We start from the raw sequence: 17,023 nt of genomic DNA, 5'->3' as shown, positions 1-17,023 counted from the left end.
AGTACTGGGATTACAGGTGTGCACCACCACGCCCGGCTGGAGCCTGAGTTTGTATGAACCAAGAGCTCTGGCTTTCTGTGTTAACCAGGAAAAATGCTCCCGCATGCTTCTTTCTCACACTTAGTTCCTGAACTTGGGAACTGAGAGCTGAGAAGAAGAATCCTCTGCCGTGCCACAGGTGGGAGGGAGGCAAAGGCCAGGTCTGCTGCCTCGCTGACAGCTGTGTGTGCCCCCTCCCCAGAACCAGGAGCTGCTGGGGGAGCAAGGCGAGGAGCACTCACCCCTGGAACGGGACAGCTTGATGCCCTCAGATGAGGCCAGCGAGAGCTCCCGCCAGGCCTGGACGGGATCTTCACAGCGTAGTTCCCGCCACCTGGAGGAGGACTATGCAGATGCCTACCAGGACCTGTATCAGCCTCACCGCCAACACACTTCAGGGCTGCCCAGTGCTAATGGGCACGATCCCCAAGACCGGCTCCTAGCCCAGGACTCGGAGCACAACCACAGTGATCGGAACTGGCAGCGCAACCGACCTTGGCCCAAGGATAGCTACTGACAGCATCCTGTTGCCCTGCCTTGGCAGGCACAAGCATAGCTGGCTGGGACACCCACTCCAGGCAGGTTGGAGTTAGACTGCCATTAGGCTGCGACTAGGCTCAGCTCCCACAATCCCGCCTAGCCCCAGCTCCAGGGTTGCCTGCGGTCCCAAGGTTCTGGTAGAAGCAGGGAGCCAGCCCCCTTACCTCCTGGGCACCCCCTAGGCTCCCCATTCCAGGTACTGTGTTCTGCACCCCTGGCACCTTCCTCGCCTCCTGCACAAGAAACTGCCCCATTGGGCAGTGCCCTCAGGCCAAGATCCCCTTAGCAGGAGCCTTCCCACTAGAGTTGGGGAAGGGATCCCTCCTCAAGAGTAAATGGAGGGTAGGGGTGTGGGTGCCATGGCATGAGGAAGAAACAAGGTTCCTGGACAGGCACAAGTCCTCATAGTCAAGAGGCTCAGGGCTTGCGCTTTGGGGTCCAAGGGCCTCTACTCGCCTCACTGCCACACATCAGAAATGAGACAATCAAAGCCCAACAGGGTGGCACTTGGCATCTGTCAGCTGAGGTGGGGTACCCACATCCACACCTGGAGCAGCAGGCAGGTGAAGCTGGCCAGAGAAAGACCACAGCTGCAGGTCTTGGAGGGAAGGGCCCTCCTCACCCAGCCAGCAAGCTTAGCATGACAGGACCAGGGACCCAGAGCATGGTCGCACTAAGAGAGACAGGAGCCATCCTTGACTGGGAGTTTGGAAGGATGAAAGAGTTTCAGGGCCTCCTTGCCTCTCCTCCTTTTGCCCTTGCATCCTGTCATCTGTTCTTGCCCTTCAAGCCTCCTGGAAGAGGGGCTCCAGACATTTTTCCAACTCATTGCTGCTTGTTAGGTTAGGGCTAGATGGGAAGACATAGGACACAGTGGACAGCCAGCCCCAAGGCCCTGTCTACCTGGCTACCCTTGCCTTATGGCTCTAGCGTGTGACCTACAGAGCATGTTCCACAAGACCCTGCACCACCTCACCATCCTCACCAATAAAACACCATGCATCAACCCTTGGGCGTTTGTTGCATTTACTAGCTCAGGGGGCCAGATTCCTCATTGTGTGGCCCAAGTCTGGCAAAAGTAAAGAAATACTCTGGCCTTTCCCCTCCCCAAGGACTCACTGAGTGAGGAGGAAGGGGCAGAACTGTGGGGGGTACTATATCCCCAGGAGGTGTCCGGAGGGGAGACAGAGCAGCATAGGAGGGCTTTAGTCTGTGTGGTAGAGTAGTCACAGCTTTCTATCAGCCCTGCCTCAGGCCAGAGGCCCTAGAAATACCTGCAACTTGAATTCTACATACTTGTCCAGCTCCGAGGGCAAGGAAGAACACGTGAGATACAGGAGGATACAGCTTTCTCACCACAAATTAACTCAGCTAGATCCAGTATACCATGCTTCAGGGCCTCTGGTGCCCACCCCTCTGTCACTTCCCTCCCAAGAGCAATGTACCCAGCAAAGGTCCCAAGACAAGGTGTCAGGCACATGGTGACATGGTAGATGAGTGGTTCTGACTGCCTCACTTCCCCAAACTTACAACTCTGCTTTCGCATCTTTGTGCAAAGCTCCCTAGATGTCTAGGCCAGGACTGTGAGTTCCCTATGTGGCTTTCACATCCCCAGCCAATCCACCGTCCTCTTTCTCCTGTCCTCTGTGACACTGAGAACCTGGGAGATAGGTTTAGCTAGAACTACAGTCCTGATATTCCTTATTTATTCTTAGAACATATAAACTCACCTTCTCAGAGAATAGAAAACAAATTACACTCAGTGACTTAAAGATGGACACAGCCAGCTCGCCCTGTCCCCATATCCACTAAATTCCCTGGGGTAGAGACGCCTAGAGTGCACAGTACCCTTTGGCATGGGGCTGTGCACACTTCTAAAGGCTCTCAACTTGTTTTATACTCCAAATAGGAAAAGAGATGTCAAAATGACAGAGTCCGAGGTCCGTGATCCTCACAGTGCCAGACCCTCGGGTCGTCTACGGCAACGTTGGGGCAGCACACACAGTTACACTGTCAGGCTTGCGCCGAAGGAGGTCCCGTCTGGGCAGCCAGGTGTTTCTTCAGTCTGGGGGCAGTGCCAACCAGCTGCCCCACTGCCTGGCAAGAGCTGACAGCTTGATACAATCAAAGCCTCACCCAAAGGGCAGAACGGGGCCAAAATCTAGTGATTTGCTTTCCTGTCCTTTTGCAGTCCTACCCTCAGGCCTTTGGACCCGAGGGTCAAGGCCAGGAAGAATTGCTGTTTTCTAAGCCCTGATAACCCAAGAGAGAAGCTGGAAAGAGGGACGTGAGGGTTTTGAAGAACAGCCGTCAGGCAGCACTGGAGTATGCCCTTAAACCCACGGGAGAGTGCTGCATCAGGCGAAGATGGTCTCCTCTCGGCGCTTCTTGGTGAGGATGGTGCCTGGCTTGTGCTGGGCATCTGGGTGGTTGGCTAGCTCTGGGGGGCAGGAAGACACAGGGCTCTCCAGGATGGCTTGCTTCAGCTCGTAGAACACAGCAGAGTCCTCTTTGGTGAGGAAGGTGATTGCCACACCACTCTTGCCAGCTCGTCCTGTGCGGCCGATTCGGTGGATATAATCTGAGAAGCAGGAAGAATGTTACTGGGGACAGCTCCCAAGACCTGGATGAGCAGTATCTGCAGCATCCCCTCCTCCTCCTCTCCACTGCACCTTTGTGGGCAGGAAATCTACCTCCCACTACCTGCATCTGATGCACTCACAGCTCTCTACTGCTGACTGTGGTCACCCTACTGCACTGAGGGTGATCTAGCCCCATTCTCCGTAACTCTGAGGACAGAGGTGCTGGCCTATGTGCTGGGACAAAAACCCAGATGTGTGCAAGGGCAGGAGCGTTTCTTTTTAGGAGGCGCATGCCCGCCGGGGCGGCATGAGCTCCCTGTTACAGCATCCTGACAGAGAAGGACATGAGCAGACTCACCTTACTTTGGATTGAAACTGCCTTCCCCAGCACTTACCTTCAATATTTTTGGCCATATCATAGTTGACAACCATAGACACATCCTGGATGTCGATACCACGACCAGCAACATCTGTGGCCACCAAAATATCCTTGGCACCAGCCTTGAGGTTGGACAGTGCAAACTCTCTCTGCTCCTGGCCTTTTCCGCCATGCAGTGTACAAGCATTGTACTGTAGGAAGAACACTGAGGTGAAGAGATCAACAGGGGCACAGGAAGATGCAGAAGAAGGGAATGGGGATAAGGAGAGCTGAGGAGAGCAGCAGTGAATAAAGAGAAAGAGAAAATGAGTGCAACTGAAACTGAGAGTACAAGTGAACTGCAGAGATAGGAGAGAATAGTGTAGGGTGGCAGGAACAATGAGGTCAGAGGCAAACCAATCTAGGAGATGCGGAGTCTGCAGATGAGAAGTTCTAAGCCAGAATTAGGGCAGAAATCAGGGATCAAGAAACTTAAGGAAGTTGAAGAGCTGAGTGAGGAGGCTGCACTCTTCCCTTAAGCACTAGTATCAGGAGTAAAGGACACTGCTTATCAACATCTCCCCCTTGACCCCACCGGCTCTTCCCCCAAACACAAAGACAGCCTCAGCCCACTCTATTCCACACCCTCAGACCCTTCCAGGAGGGATCTCAAATCGTACTTCCTGGCCCTACCCTATGTGGATAAAGCCCTAAGGCAGCTTAGGCTGCCACTGCTGGAAAGGACAGGGAGCCTTTTCCCCATTCTCCTTATCCCCTCAAACATCCCTCTCCCTTTGGCCCTGACTTGCTGAATAGTGGAAAGCTTAAGGAAGAGATGAGAATTAAAAGCAGCTGCCTAGGGAGCTCCTATAGTTTCAGGAAGCACCACCAGACACCAGACTTGGGTCTCCTCTGCCAGACGTACCCCCATCTTCTCCAGGGATTTAGCCAATACATCACAACCCTTCTTCTGGTTGACAAAAATGATGATGGGTGGATCAAAGCCTTGTTCCAAGATTGCCAGCAGCTTTTTCCTGGGAAGAAAACAAAAATGAGATGCCTAACACCTCCCACTCCAAGTTTAATACCCAATTTTGACCAATGAACACCAGTAGGTCAAGGGTCTTTTATGCTCATAGCATTTCAAAGAAGAAAGAGAAGCTCTTAACATGGCCAAGCACTTGCCCTGCAGCCACCACTCACACTGAAAGTTCTCGAAGCCCTTTCTCCCTCTACTAGTTTACCTTACCTCTTCTCAGATTCTGACATTAGGAAGACCTTCTGTTCCACACGCTCGTGAGGCTTGCCTGCAGAGCCGATGTATACCACCGCAGGTCGCCGAAGATAGCTCCTGGCCAGGCGTTCCACCGCTGGGGGCATGGTGGCCGTGAACATGACTGTCTATGAAAACAGGAGGCTTAGCCCTGGGCCCAGGCAGACACGATCACATACCCACTGTCATAGTGGCCACTGAGCCCAGGCTAAAGAATCCAAAATGAATCCTGCTGGGCCGGGGATTTAGCTCAGTGGTTCTACCGCCTGCCTCATAAGCACAAGGTTCCGAGTTCGATCCCCAGTACAAAAGAAAAAAAAAACAACTGTACTAAAATGAATCCTGCTGAAAGTCTGACAGCCATCACCTTGGGGAAGAGTATCCTCTGCCTTCCCATTTTTATCCAAAAGCTATTATCTGGGCACTTTACATCTTTTAATGACAGGAGGAGCTGAGTTTGCTGTCTATGGTCCAAGTAGAGGCACAACTCTTTGGCATCACTTTCCACAGCTAAACTAATGGCTCCACCCCTAGAACCTAGACACACCTTATCATTCTAGAAACATGTACTCTGGGCCCAACTAAGGCAAGAAGGACCTGAGACCAGGTTTGGGAATGTGCCCACCTTTTCCCGACCCAGAGAAGTATCCTTACTTGTCGGTACTTATGTTTTCCTGACTCAAAGTTAGCCAACATCTTTTCAGGGTCCTCAGCCTCATCTGTATCTGGCTTCTGGTTGCTGACAGGCATATGCTCCAGGATCTTCTGGACATCAGGCTCAAAGCCCATATCAATCATCCTATCCGCCTCATCCAGAACCACATAGGTACAGCGGCTCAGCACCAAGTAGCGGTTTTCCAGGACATCGATCAGACGCCCCGGGGTAGCAATCACAATCTGTGGAGTACAGTGGAATCATACATGGCCCTAGCAAGAACTCCCTTCTTTTCTCTGTAAACTATCCACTCACTTGGGCAACTGACTTCCAATGCTAAGGAACTTGGACCCCAAACTCCAGCCAGTCAGGTGTGGCAGTGATGGTTCCTGAGAACTGACATGAAATCACTTGTCATTACTCTGGATTTTTCCAGGAATGAATGGGGTCTGATTAAGACTCAGGAACTAAACGTGGGGCAAAATCTTAATAAATTTCTTAGATGGGAGACTAAGGAATTCTTTTTTTTCTTTTTTTTGCGGGGGCGGGGTTGAGACAGGGTCTCACTATGTAGTTGAGACTGACCTGGAATTCACTATGTAGCTCAGGCTGGTCTCGAACTCACAGCGATCCTCCTGCCTCAGCCTCCCAAGTGCTGGGATTACAGGCATGCGCCACCATGCCCGGCGAGACTAAGGAATTCTGAGGAAGGGGTCGCAAAAAGGGATTACACTGAGAAGTCTTCAGAAGACTCGATTCCTAAGGTAGACTTCTACAAGGCTCTTCTCCCCTTTTCTGAGAGGAAAACGAAGAGGCACTAACATTGACTGGCAGAGTAATCAGAGCACAGGCTTTGGCTGTGAACCTCAGCTCGGACAACTGCTAGTTCTGTGTGAGTTTGGGCCAAGTTATTAACCTGAGCCTCAGCTTCATCTATAAAATGGAGACAGACACTTCCTACTCTTATATGGTTATTGTGAGAGGCATCATCCAGGCCCTTCATTTTACTGCACATCTATTCCAGAAGCTAGAAACAAATCCCCAAGACAGAAAGCTTTCCCAAACAGCAAATGGCTTCTGGCTATGGAAACAAACCTCACAACCCATGCGCAGCCTGAAGCCCTGGTCTTCTCTGGAGATGCCACCAATGACGGCCACAGTGCGGATACCTAGTGGCTTCCCAAACTTGATGGTCTCTTCCTCAATCTGCTGAGCCAATTCACGGGTGGGAGCCAGGATGATGGCATAAGGGCCTTGGTCTGACTCTTCAATCCTGTAGTAAATAAGGTGTCCCACAGCTCCATAAGCTTTTGCCCATAAACAAGACAAAGTCACTCTTAAGAGTAGCCATGAGAATGGAGAAGCTGGTGGGAAAATGATGAGCAATTCCATGTAACAGTCAGACCTCAGAATAACAAGTTTCTCCAGGAAATGATTCTTACCAGCAAAAAAAATCATACACTTCTTTGATCCTGTGATCCAATTATTCCCTAATATCCAACCAACAATGAAGGAAGCTTCTGATTAAAAATTTAAAAAACAAACATCAGGAGCTGAGGATTTGGCTCAGTGGCAGAGCACTTGCTTAGCACACGAGGCCCTGGGTTCAATCTCTAGCACTATAAAAACAAAACAAACAAACGCCCAAACACTCATTTGCTACTTTCACCTTTCCTCCCTAGCCAAACCCACTCATCTCGATTAAACTGCCAGCTGACCCCACCTGTCAATTTTGGGGAGTGTAGTGATCCACACCAGTAATGGGATAAGGAAGGCTGCTGTCTTGCCACTGCCAGTCTCAGCCACACCAATGATGTCACGATTCTGTAGTCCAATGGGAATCGCCTGGCGCTGGATGGGTGTTGGCTCCTGCAGTAAACCAGAGAAAGAGTAAGGGGAATCTGGCTACTGCTAACACAGCGGGCACACATGCCAGTGTAATGTACTTGGGAGGACACCAGGTAAGGAGGCTCAAGAAACACAATTCCCCAAAACCAGTATTTCCACCAGAAAGTGATCGACAAGGTCAGTTTGATGTCAACAAGCTGAGAAGGCACCAAATAGTCAAGGAACAAATTTCTTATTCCTGAACTAAGTCTGGATCCTAGAATGAAGGAACACAGTAGGGCTCCTGAGTCAATCTTGCCCCTCCTTACCTTGTAGCCACACTTATCAATGACCTCCAAGATGTGTGGAGGTAAAGAAGAGTCTTTCCAGGAGCGGATAGGATTGGGGATCTTGCCACCTTTGGTGGTAATACTATAGTCCTCACGGAAGATCCGCCAGTCCCTGTCCGTCATCTCATCTAACTTCTTCTGAGACCAATGACGATCATCCCAGCGTTGCTTAGCTTCCTTCTTACGGAGTTTGCGAAGTCTTGCCCTGGAGCAGGATGAAGATTAAGTAGAATCAGAACCTTCCACCTCCTGTAGCAACTCTGGGCTTTGCCCAACAACCCGTGTTCCCAACCACTCACTCCTCCTGCTCCTTTTCTTCCAAAGTTCTCCTCTTCTCCATTAGGTCTCCATAGAAACGTGACTGCTCTCGTTTCTGCTGCTTTAGGTCAATGCCTGCAATGAAGCCTCGCCCCAACAACTGCACCTGGTGCCGTTCTTTGTATCTAGGATCAAGACAGAGGAAAACAGAAGAAGCTGTTACAGCAGCAGGCAGGCAGGGCAGACTGCCAACATGCATCGTTTTTTTCTTCCTGGCTAGTGTCTTTCCTCACCCAGAGAACTGGCTGAATACTAGTTTACCAATTTCCCATCCTAGCTTATCTGATTTTTCAGTACCAGCTATCGAACTCAGAACCTTGCATTTGCCAGGCAGGAATGGCACAACTGAACTAAATCCCCAGCCCCTAGTTTCACTGATTTCGCCTACTTCTGTCACTAGCAGCTCTTTCTAGGGCTGCCCAGAATCAAAGACCAGCACCCAGGCCCAGAGCCACTCACAGAGGGTTGTAGTCGATGGATGTGTCTTCTGATGCATCCCACTCAAAGACAAACTTTCGGTCATTGAGATGCCTCGTTCGGCGCCGCTTCTTGATACCTCCCAGGTAACGCTCCTGCCCACAGAGAAAGCACAAAGCCCATCAACTTTGGGTATAAATCTTACATGCAGAAACCAGAATGACCAAAGACCTCATTTCTGTGTGTGCACCTTAATAGCATGAAGTTCCTTGCTCTTATCCTTCTCTTCCCGGATCTTCTGACGCCCTTCCTCATCCTCATTTCCATTGGTCTCCCGCTCCATCCTCTCCCTGCGTTCCCGACGTTCACGTTCTTGAGGGTCTTCTGCAGACCAAACAGAAAAGCTGCACAAAAGCTCAATGGAACAAAGGAGAGGGAACAGAGGGAATCTGAATAATGGATACCAAATGAGGGTAAAAAAGGGGTAGGTTTATGATACAAGGGAAAAGGAGATCTAACAAAAAGATCCCTTTTTCATTAATTTCCACCATCTGTCCCTCTTCCAGACTCTGGAGCAGACAGGTTTCTCTCCCTCCTAAGTGACACTATGATCCTATCCCACCCTTGCCACACAGGGTAGAAAAACAAACCCAGCATCTTCCTGCCCAAGTCTTGGAACTGTTTCCTTTTCTTTCTTTCCTCCTCAAGCATCTTCTGCCGCTCTTCCACCTCCTGCTGCCGCCGCTTCAAAGCCTCAGCCTCCCGTTCTGCTTTGGAGAGGAACTTAGGCTACAAAACAGATGGGAACTGTTAAAGGATCCTGGAGCAGGGAGCAATCACATTACTGTTAGGGAGATCACAGGGTGCCTGAAAATATTCGCCCAGGCATTAAACTTGTGGAGGAAAACATAAATAGGCCTTAGGACCTAGGAGCTATATGGGCTGAACTATGCATAACCCCAAACCCATATGTTGAATTTCTAACTCCTAGTACTTTTGTATTTGGAGACAGAGCCTTTAAAAAGGTGATGAAGTTAAAATGATGCCATTACATTAGGGTAGGCTTCCATCCAATCTGACTAGTGTCCTCCTAAGAGGAAATTTGGATACAGATACCAGGGGCACATAGACACAAAGAGATTTCATATGTAGTACAAAAACCAAGGAGAGGGGCCTGAGAAGAAATACTGCTACTGACACCTTCACCTCAGACCTCCAACTTCCAGAACTGTGAGAAAATTAATTTCTGTTGTTGAAGCCCCCCAGTCTGTGGTATGCTGTTATGTAGCCAGAGCCACTTGTATAGTCCCTGAAGCTTACCTTAGCCTCAGCTTCTTCCTCAGCCTTTTTCTTGGCCAAAAGTTCCTCCAGAGACAATGGCTGGGCCTGAAAATGAAACACAGGACTTCAGGCCACAAAAGCTTTCTCCCTTTGGAACAATAAAGCAGAACTCAAGTTAAAGAGGAAGATAAAAAAAATGATTTTCCTTTACCTTTGGCTTCTTATCATGTTCATCATCTTCATCCTTTTTAGAGTCTCTGTCCTTTCGAGATTTAAAATCTTTTCCTCGACCAGGAGATAAGCTTTAAGGAAAGAGAACAAGATCCACATAATTGTACTACCCCAGCCCCTGAGCCCCAAAAAAGAGAATGGAAGTTTTCCCGTGACTCAATAAGACTGGTCCATGGTCATCCACCATGTTCTAAAGTTCTCCTAGCAGGCATGGTCCGTTTGGGAGGCATGGCCTGGCTTGGCCCTATTCTAGTTCCATCTCCTTTTCTAGAACTAGTCACTTATGGGAAGTGGGAATTTACTCCTGATGTCAAAACTATTTCCTCTAGTCAGCAGTTACATGTTGAAAAAAAATCTTAACTTTATAACACACAACGAAATGACACTAAATGGCCACCACTATGAGCCAAGGACACACTGCTATCTATATGCCCTCATCAACTTTCCTTCCCATTAGACCCAGCAATCCTTTCCCTCCCTGCTATGTGCCTAGTCTACAACAGACTTCAGACAAGCCCCCTGAATTTCTGTGATGAACATTCTGTCCTTTGCCTTGAATTCTAACCCACACATTCAAGGCCTGATAAGAACTTTACACAGAATGTTTCCAGAAGAAAGAGATTAAGATACTGTGAGATTAAGCTACTCTAACAAATATATGCTATATATACTGAGTAGAAATATTGAATGGTATAATGGGGCTAAAGGAATTTTTTTTGGGGGGGTAGCAGGGATCAAACTCAGGACCTTGCACTTTCGAGGCAGGCACACTGCCACTGAGCTAAATCCCCGGCCCTTCAAACCAATTTCTAAATTCCAAGAACAAGTTGAGCCACAACTTAACTTAGTTGTGACTTTACTAACCATTATACTTTCAAAAGAAAACAGGTACTAAGAAAAACATCTGTATAATTACTACCAAAAAGATCTGCAAAGAGAAATCAATTTCCTATGAAGCTAAGCCAGCTGAGATACAGAGAGGAAGAGATGGGAGCATCACCCTAAGACTCACCCTCAGTCCTTCGTTACCTGGATCGTTTGCGGTCCTTGTCCCGTCGATGCCCATCCTTGTCTCGATCTCGGTCCTTCTTATTCCGATCCCGTTCCTTATCTCGTTCTCGTTCTTTGTGCCGTCGTTCTCTGGAAGAGAGCACATTTAAGAAATCAATTGGTATTTCCACGGTATCACTGCAGCCCTGAGAAAGTTCCCGTACTTTTTCTCTCCAGTCATGTTGTATAAAGTGGAGAATACATTTCCCAGGATATATGAAGGAATTCTAAAATCTTACATGTCAAGAGTTGTACTGCTAAGTATTAATGGCAGTTAGAGACCACAGACAACTACATGAACAGCTAAATCTTTTTTTTTTTGGTCCTGGGAATTGGACTCAGGTCCTTGCGCTTGCAAGGTAGGCAGCAGAACCACTGAGCTAAATGCCTGGCTGAGCAGCTAAATCTCGATCATCTGGACCTTCACCTCACAAGCTCCCTCACAACCTTTAAAAGCTGGGTTACTAAGGAAAACTGAAAACACTTGCAGGTCCAACTGGGCTAGAAAGATATTAATTTGTGGAAAATAGATGCCTAATATGGATGAAAAGAAAGAAATCTGAAACACACTCTCTTCCTTCTCATGTAACAGACATGCAAAATCATATTACCTCTCTGCAGACTTGGAACGGGAACGAGAGCGAGAGCGGCTACCTCCCCGTCGTCTATCCCTGGACCGATGGCGTTTCCTATCTTTAGATGGGGAGGACTTTCGGTCCCGGTCTCTATCCCGCTCTCTGTCAGGAGACCGTGATCGCTTCCTTTCCTCCTTGGAAGGTGATGAGTCTCGGTCCTTTTTGTCAGCCAGCTCTCCTGCCATCTGTTGTAAAAGGAGTACTTACCATATGTAATTCACTGTCTCAAAACAACCCCAAGGTAGATATATTAGTATACCTACTTTATAGACGAGGACACTGAAGCTGCGGTACATAAACTAACTTGCCTGAGGACATACAGGTAGTAAACGGCAGAGTTCCAGCTGTTTGGCTCCAGAGGCCCATTCTCACTCACTATATTATACTGTCTCCCTGTGATTCCTTTTTATATTCACTTCTAAATAGGTAAAACGAGTACACATTTTTGTAGTTGGACTGCAAAAGAGCATTAAAAACACTAGTAAATGAACAGTATCCCAGCTATTTCTGGAAACATCCTATATTATTTACCTTAGGAGTTTACTAGGTATGTTAGCCCACCAGTATTAGTTAACATATATAAAGTTAAAGGGAATAAATTCTCTCGAGCTCATAAAGAAATCTCAAAAAGAAAAAGTTCAACTCTGAAATTTAGATTAAGCACCACAAGGATAAAAGAAGAAACAAGCCCATTTTTATTCAGATTAAAAGAAATGTACTTAGGTGTGGAGATGCAGCTCCGTGGTAAAGCACTTATCTAGCATGCACAAAGCCCTGGGTTAAATCCCCAGCACAATCCCCACCCCCCCTCCCCGCAAAAAGAAGAAAGATGTAGCTGACTAGCACTGAGCCAGGGGGAGGCTGATCAGGATGAGTTCAGTGAGGTAGGCAGGAGTCAGATCATGAAAATGTGTTATAGGCCAGGGCAAAAAAATTTACATGTCAACTTAACTGCAATGGGAATACCTTGAACAGGAGTGATACAATTTTATATTATAAAAAAATTACTTTGGTGACTTGTACAAAAACATAGTTTTACATATAAAGCCACTAAGAATGGTATTACAGTAGTTTGTTGGTTCTCCATACCTATCCATAGTTTTTGTATTTGCATATTCAACCAAATGCAGATCGAAAAATATTCATATATTCTATTCTGAATATGTAAACTTTTTCCCCCAATTTCCTGAGTAAGACATAACTACTACTACACTTAGATTGTATTGGGTACTACAGGTAATCTACAGATGACTTAAGGTACACAGGAGGGTATGCAAATGATATGCAAACATTATCCCACTTTATGTAAAGCACGTGAGCACCTGTAGATTTTGCTATTCTCAGGGGTCCTGGAACTAATCTTCCTCAGATACCAAGGGACACTACAGCCAAGGCAAAAGATGACAGCAGTTTGTTCTAGGAAGGTGGTAACAGAAGTGGAAAAAAGTAAACAGTTTCAGGGTATATTTTGGAAGCAGAGCTGACAAGATTTACTGATGAAGGGAGAAAGAGGAGACACAAAGTTCCCTAAATTTATGGTTTGAACAAACTATTGGCTTGTGGTACCATTGGAGAACTAATCCGAGAAGACTTGGAAAGGAACAGATTTAGGAGGAAACTAAAAGCTCCATTTTGGCTGGGTTGATTGTGAGATATAAATAAGAAAACTTAAGTGGAGACTCCAAGAAAGTAGATGGAAACACAAATCTTCAACTGAGTAAAGTCAAGAGACAAAATTTTGAGTCATTAATAAACAGATGGCTATTAAAATTGTGGTGCATTAAATGATATTACCTAAATAAGCAGCATAGTTAAAGAAGAACATAAAAACAGAAGCCCCAGGATTGAGCTCTAGAATACTAACATGCAGAGGTCAGGCACAGGAGAAGCCAGAGAAAAAGACTAAAAAAGAAGCTGCCACTAGTGAGAAAATATTTTTTTAAAAAGTAAAATATAGCAACAGAGAAACCAAAAATATGTTCTGAGGAGCAGTTGGTCAATTGTGTCAAGTACCATCAAACTGGAAAAGGATGAGAGGATAAAGAATCATTACACTTGGAAGGATGAAGATTAATAGTGATCTTGCCAAGAGTTGTTTCAATGCCATGAAGGTAGAAGAAGCCTGAGTGAAGTGAATCTGGCAGAGAATGTGGAGTGAGAATAAAAAGATAATAAATATAGGCACCTTTCATTATGGATCATTTTGGTCATACAGATGCTCAAGTCTCTGTATCTTTGAGTCCTCCTCTGTTCTTGCAGGGCAGCAAAGTACTTATCAAGTATCATTATATGTAAGGCTCGGTGCTAGGTGCTGTGTGTTAAACTGTGTCCACAAGAAGCCTTTTGAACAGAGTATATGAGACATGTACCAAAACGAAAGCTCAGATGAAGTATTAGAGGAGTTAAGAGAAGCAGTTTCATTTGTAAAAGTGGATTTGGAAGGCTCCATAGAGGAAGTAGTCTGGGGCCTTGAAGTACAGGTAGATTTTTGAAGGTGTAAAACTGAGGGTCCAGAAAAAGGGTAATTCCCCTTGAAAGAAACAATATAGGCGGCCCTGAGGCGGGAAAAATAGGGACTGGTTCTGGGATAACCAGTTAACTTGGCTGCAGCACCGTCTATTCGCAACAACAACAAAAAGGTCTGCTGGCGTTATCACAGGCACTGCGCCTACAGGCAAAGGTCTAGACCCATAGCACCGTCCAGGGACGAGGCCTGTGGCCCCAGCAGGCAACTCTCCCCCTGGGGCCCGCGCCCCTTCACTCTTGCCCGCCAGAGCTTCCAAGACTTGTGCCGTTTCCCTAAGGCATTCTTCCCCGCCTCGTCCCGGTGGCAAGGGCCACAGCCATACCCTCACTATTGCCTCTCCGTAAACTCATGAGAACCGCCTCCACCGCCTGGAACTCACCACCGTGGGTCTGAACCGCCTAACGCGGCCTTAACGTTGCGGAGCTGTCGCCATCTTTCCACTTTCCTGATCACCGACGTGCTCCCCGGCCGAGCAGCAAGATGGGAAAGCGAGTCCCTGGGGCTTCATGGTACAGGTCCACGGTGAGACCTAGGAACTACTAATCCCAGAATGCACAGCTCGAGCGCCGGCCGGACCGCGAGGCCTATTGGGTAATGTGGTTCTCCAAATGTTTGAGTCTTCGGGAAGAAAGTTTTCTGGGAGCCAGCCTCCCGCCCCAGTCTTCCTGAAATCTGCTGGTCCACCTAGAAACTTCTTTTAATAACTATCATGGCTGGGGGATTATAGTGAAGGAATTTAAGAGTTTACTTAGATAGTCTGTAATCCCAGTACTGTGGGAGGCACAAAGAGGAGTGTTGAGCCCAGCCTGGTCAGTTTAGTGAGACTCTTATCTCAAAATAATAAAAAGGGCAGAGGATATAGCTCAGTGCAAAGGCCTTTCATTCAATCCCAAGTACCGAAGAAGAAGGCAGATAACTCTAACAATTATATTAACAACTGCAAGTGCATATATGCATCTGTAATCCCAGTACTGTGGGAGGCACAAAGAGGAGTGTTGAGCCCAGCCTGGTCAGTTTAGTGAGACTCTTATCTCAAAATAATAAAAAGGGCAGAGGATATAGCTCAGTGCAAAGGCCTTTCATTCAATCCCAAGTACCGAAGAAGAAGGCAGATAACTCTAACAATTATATTAACAACTGCAAGTGCATATATGCACATATATGTCTTTGAACTCACTAACTAGCAATCCTCCTGCCTCAACCTCCTGAGTGTTGGGAATACAGACGTGCACCACTATGCCTGTCTGGCTGCAATTATATATTATATGCAACTATACTAACAACTGAAATAACAGCAAATAATTTTTGATTTATGGAGGTGCGTTTTTACAAAAACTGTGCAAGAGATTAGGCCCATTTTACAACTGCACAAACAAAAGTTATAGGACCAGCCTAGTATTTTACAATGGGGATGGTACAGTTCTTCATTGTGCAGAAATACTGTAAGCTTAGAGGGACTTTTTAGCAAACCTGGCCTGGCAGTGGGGTGATAACTGTAATAACCCTTAGTTATTGTGACAACTCAAAATGAGCCAGTGCAACTAGGCATGGTGGTAAATGCCTACAATCCCAATACTTGGGAAGGCTGAGGCAGAAGGATGGTGAGTTCAAGGCCAGTTTCAGCAACTTATCTACCTCCTGTCTAAAAAAAAAAAAAGCAAATGACAAATAAAAAACCAAACCAGACAGTGGACTCCAAAATCCTCCTGGAAGGATTGTATCTCCTGGGCCCTGGCAATTGTTTCTCAACATTCTGGAGGGCTTCCCCCTCCTCCCTCTCCTCCTCCTCCTCTTCTTCTTTTAAATTTTTTTTTATTTGGGGTTATTTGCTTGTTTTTTGTTTTCCTGAGACAGTGCCTCACTATGTAGTCCAGACTGGCCCCAAACTCATGGCAATCTTCCTGCCTTAACCTCTCCAGTGCTGGGATTACCACTTCAAATTTATTTTATATTTTATTTATTCGTTTGTTTGATTATTTATTTATTGGTACTGTGATTAAACTCAAGGGCATTATGCAGGCTTGAGAAACACTCCACCGAGCTACATTCCCAGGCCCCTTGTGGTCCTCCTGCCTCAGCCTCTGGAGTAGGTGGGGTTACGCACTACTGAGCTAAATCCCTGGCTAGACTATCTTCTTATTTTTCTTCTTTCTTCTAGTTCCCCCTGCAGTCCCCCACTGAGCTTTTTTACCCTGAATCATATGCCTCCTTTGTTTCACTTTGGTTTTATGGGCTCATAATTTAAACACACACACACACACACACACACACGCACGCACGCACGCACGCACTCACGCGCGCTGCAACTGCCAGGGTGGTTGAGATAACTGAAGTATCTAGTGCCTCCTTCCTTCCCATTTCCCCATTTTAAACTTGTTTCAGTTCCACACAGCTGTGGATCTGATTTTTTTTCTGCAAATATGCTTTCAGTTCTCAAGCTGGGCCTCAGGAAAAACTCAGACCCTTAAACTCTGAGCTTCACACACGGTGGCCCAAAGTAATGGGAGACTCACGTGTGTGCTCTTAGAACTCCAGCCTTTGACTTCCCCTCTGCTATCACATCTAAAACCCCTAAAGGCGAAAGGAAGTCTGAGACCTATTTGATGTAATTCACACAGTGAACACTAAAGGGCTCTCCATCCACAGACTGGAACTTGAATTAGGACTCAGACCAAGGAAAAATCAGAATCTATCATAGCTACCAGAGTATTGAGACTCTTCTAAGTACCCAATTCTGTTCTGGACAGTTAATTGGCAATAATTAGTTTACTTAGTTATAGTAGTAGTATGATATTGGTATTATCTCCATTTTACTGATTACCCAGAAAGATTAATGATGCTTTTAAATCCATATAATTCTTTTTTTTCTTCATTGAGTTTATTGGTATATTTTAGGTATACAGTACAGTTACATTCATCATTGGGATCTTGCACCTTTAC

At 46.8% G+C, this 17,023-nt stretch overlaps 2 protein-coding genes across 7 annotated transcripts in view; one reads left to right on the top strand and one right to left on the bottom strand.

Annotated features, from left to right (window-relative positions):
- Cacnb3 (calcium voltage-gated channel auxiliary subunit beta 3) overlaps positions 1–1,686 on the top strand; it is a 14,022-nt gene extending 12,336 nt beyond the window's left edge. For all 3 annotated transcript variants that reach the window (XM_033763555.1, XM_010623571.2, XM_010623570.3), the window contains exon 13: positions 242–1,686. In XM_033763555.1, coding sequence (XP_033619446.1) covers positions 242–556 — 315 coding nt within the window. In that variant the 3' untranslated portion in view covers positions 557–1,686. The remainder of the gene's footprint in view (positions 1–241) is intronic.
- A 90-nt stretch (positions 1,687–1,776) lies between these two features.
- Ddx23 (DEAD-box helicase 23) lies at positions 1,777–14,577 on the bottom strand. Of its 4 annotated transcripts, none has more exons than XM_010623566.3 (18): positions 14,463–14,577; positions 11,820–12,012; positions 11,533–11,741; positions 10,901–11,011; positions 9,852–9,942; positions 9,680–9,745; positions 9,010–9,148; positions 8,610–8,743; positions 8,402–8,514; positions 7,924–8,067; positions 7,604–7,829; positions 7,171–7,316; positions 6,543–6,720; positions 5,447–5,689; positions 4,769–4,920; positions 4,445–4,553; positions 3,557–3,731; positions 1,777–3,160 (listed from the first exon to the last, which is right to left on the bottom strand). In XM_010623566.3, exons 2-18 carry the CDS (start codon positions 11,850–11,852, stop codon positions 2,937–2,939), a joined length of 2,493 nt encoding a protein of 830 aa, XP_010621868.1. In that variant the 5' UTR covers positions 11,853–12,012; positions 14,463–14,577; the 3' UTR covers positions 1,777–2,936. The 4 variants fall into 4 exon arrangements, with proteins under 4 accessions (XP_010621868.1, XP_010621870.1, XP_010621871.1 ...); XM_010623568.3 differs by having other exon boundaries at positions 11,865–12,012; XM_010623569.3 differs by lacking the exon at positions 11,820–12,012 and having other exon boundaries at positions 14,406–14,577.
- Between the last annotated feature and the right edge of the window lie 2,446 nt (positions 14,578–17,023).

Source organism: Fukomys damarensis, unplaced genomic scaffold (genome assembly GCF_012274545.1).
Source record: "Fukomys damarensis isolate Sample0158 unplaced genomic scaffold, DMR_v1.0_HiC HiC_scaffold_15, whole genome shotgun sequence".
Lineage (NCBI taxonomy): Eukaryota > Metazoa > Chordata > Mammalia > Rodentia > Bathyergidae > Fukomys > Fukomys damarensis.
The sequence above is the reverse complement of the archived record's forward strand: the minus strand, read 5'-3'. Positions and strand labels throughout refer to the sequence as shown.

Excerpts from the sequence above, each read along its gene's own strand:
- Ddx23 (XM_010623566.3), bottom strand. The coding sequence starts at position 11,852 with ATGTACCGCAGCTTCAGTGTCCTCGTCTATAAA. Across the intron at positions 11,012-11,532 it reads CGTTCCAAGTCTGCAGAGAG|AGAACGACGGCACAAAGAAC; the intron begins GTAATATGATTT and ends GCTCTCTTCCAG. Across the intron at positions 5,690-6,542 it reads GGCTGCGCATGGGTTGTGAG|ATTGTGATTGCTACCCCGGG; the intron begins GTTTGTTTCCAT and ends TGTACTCCACAG.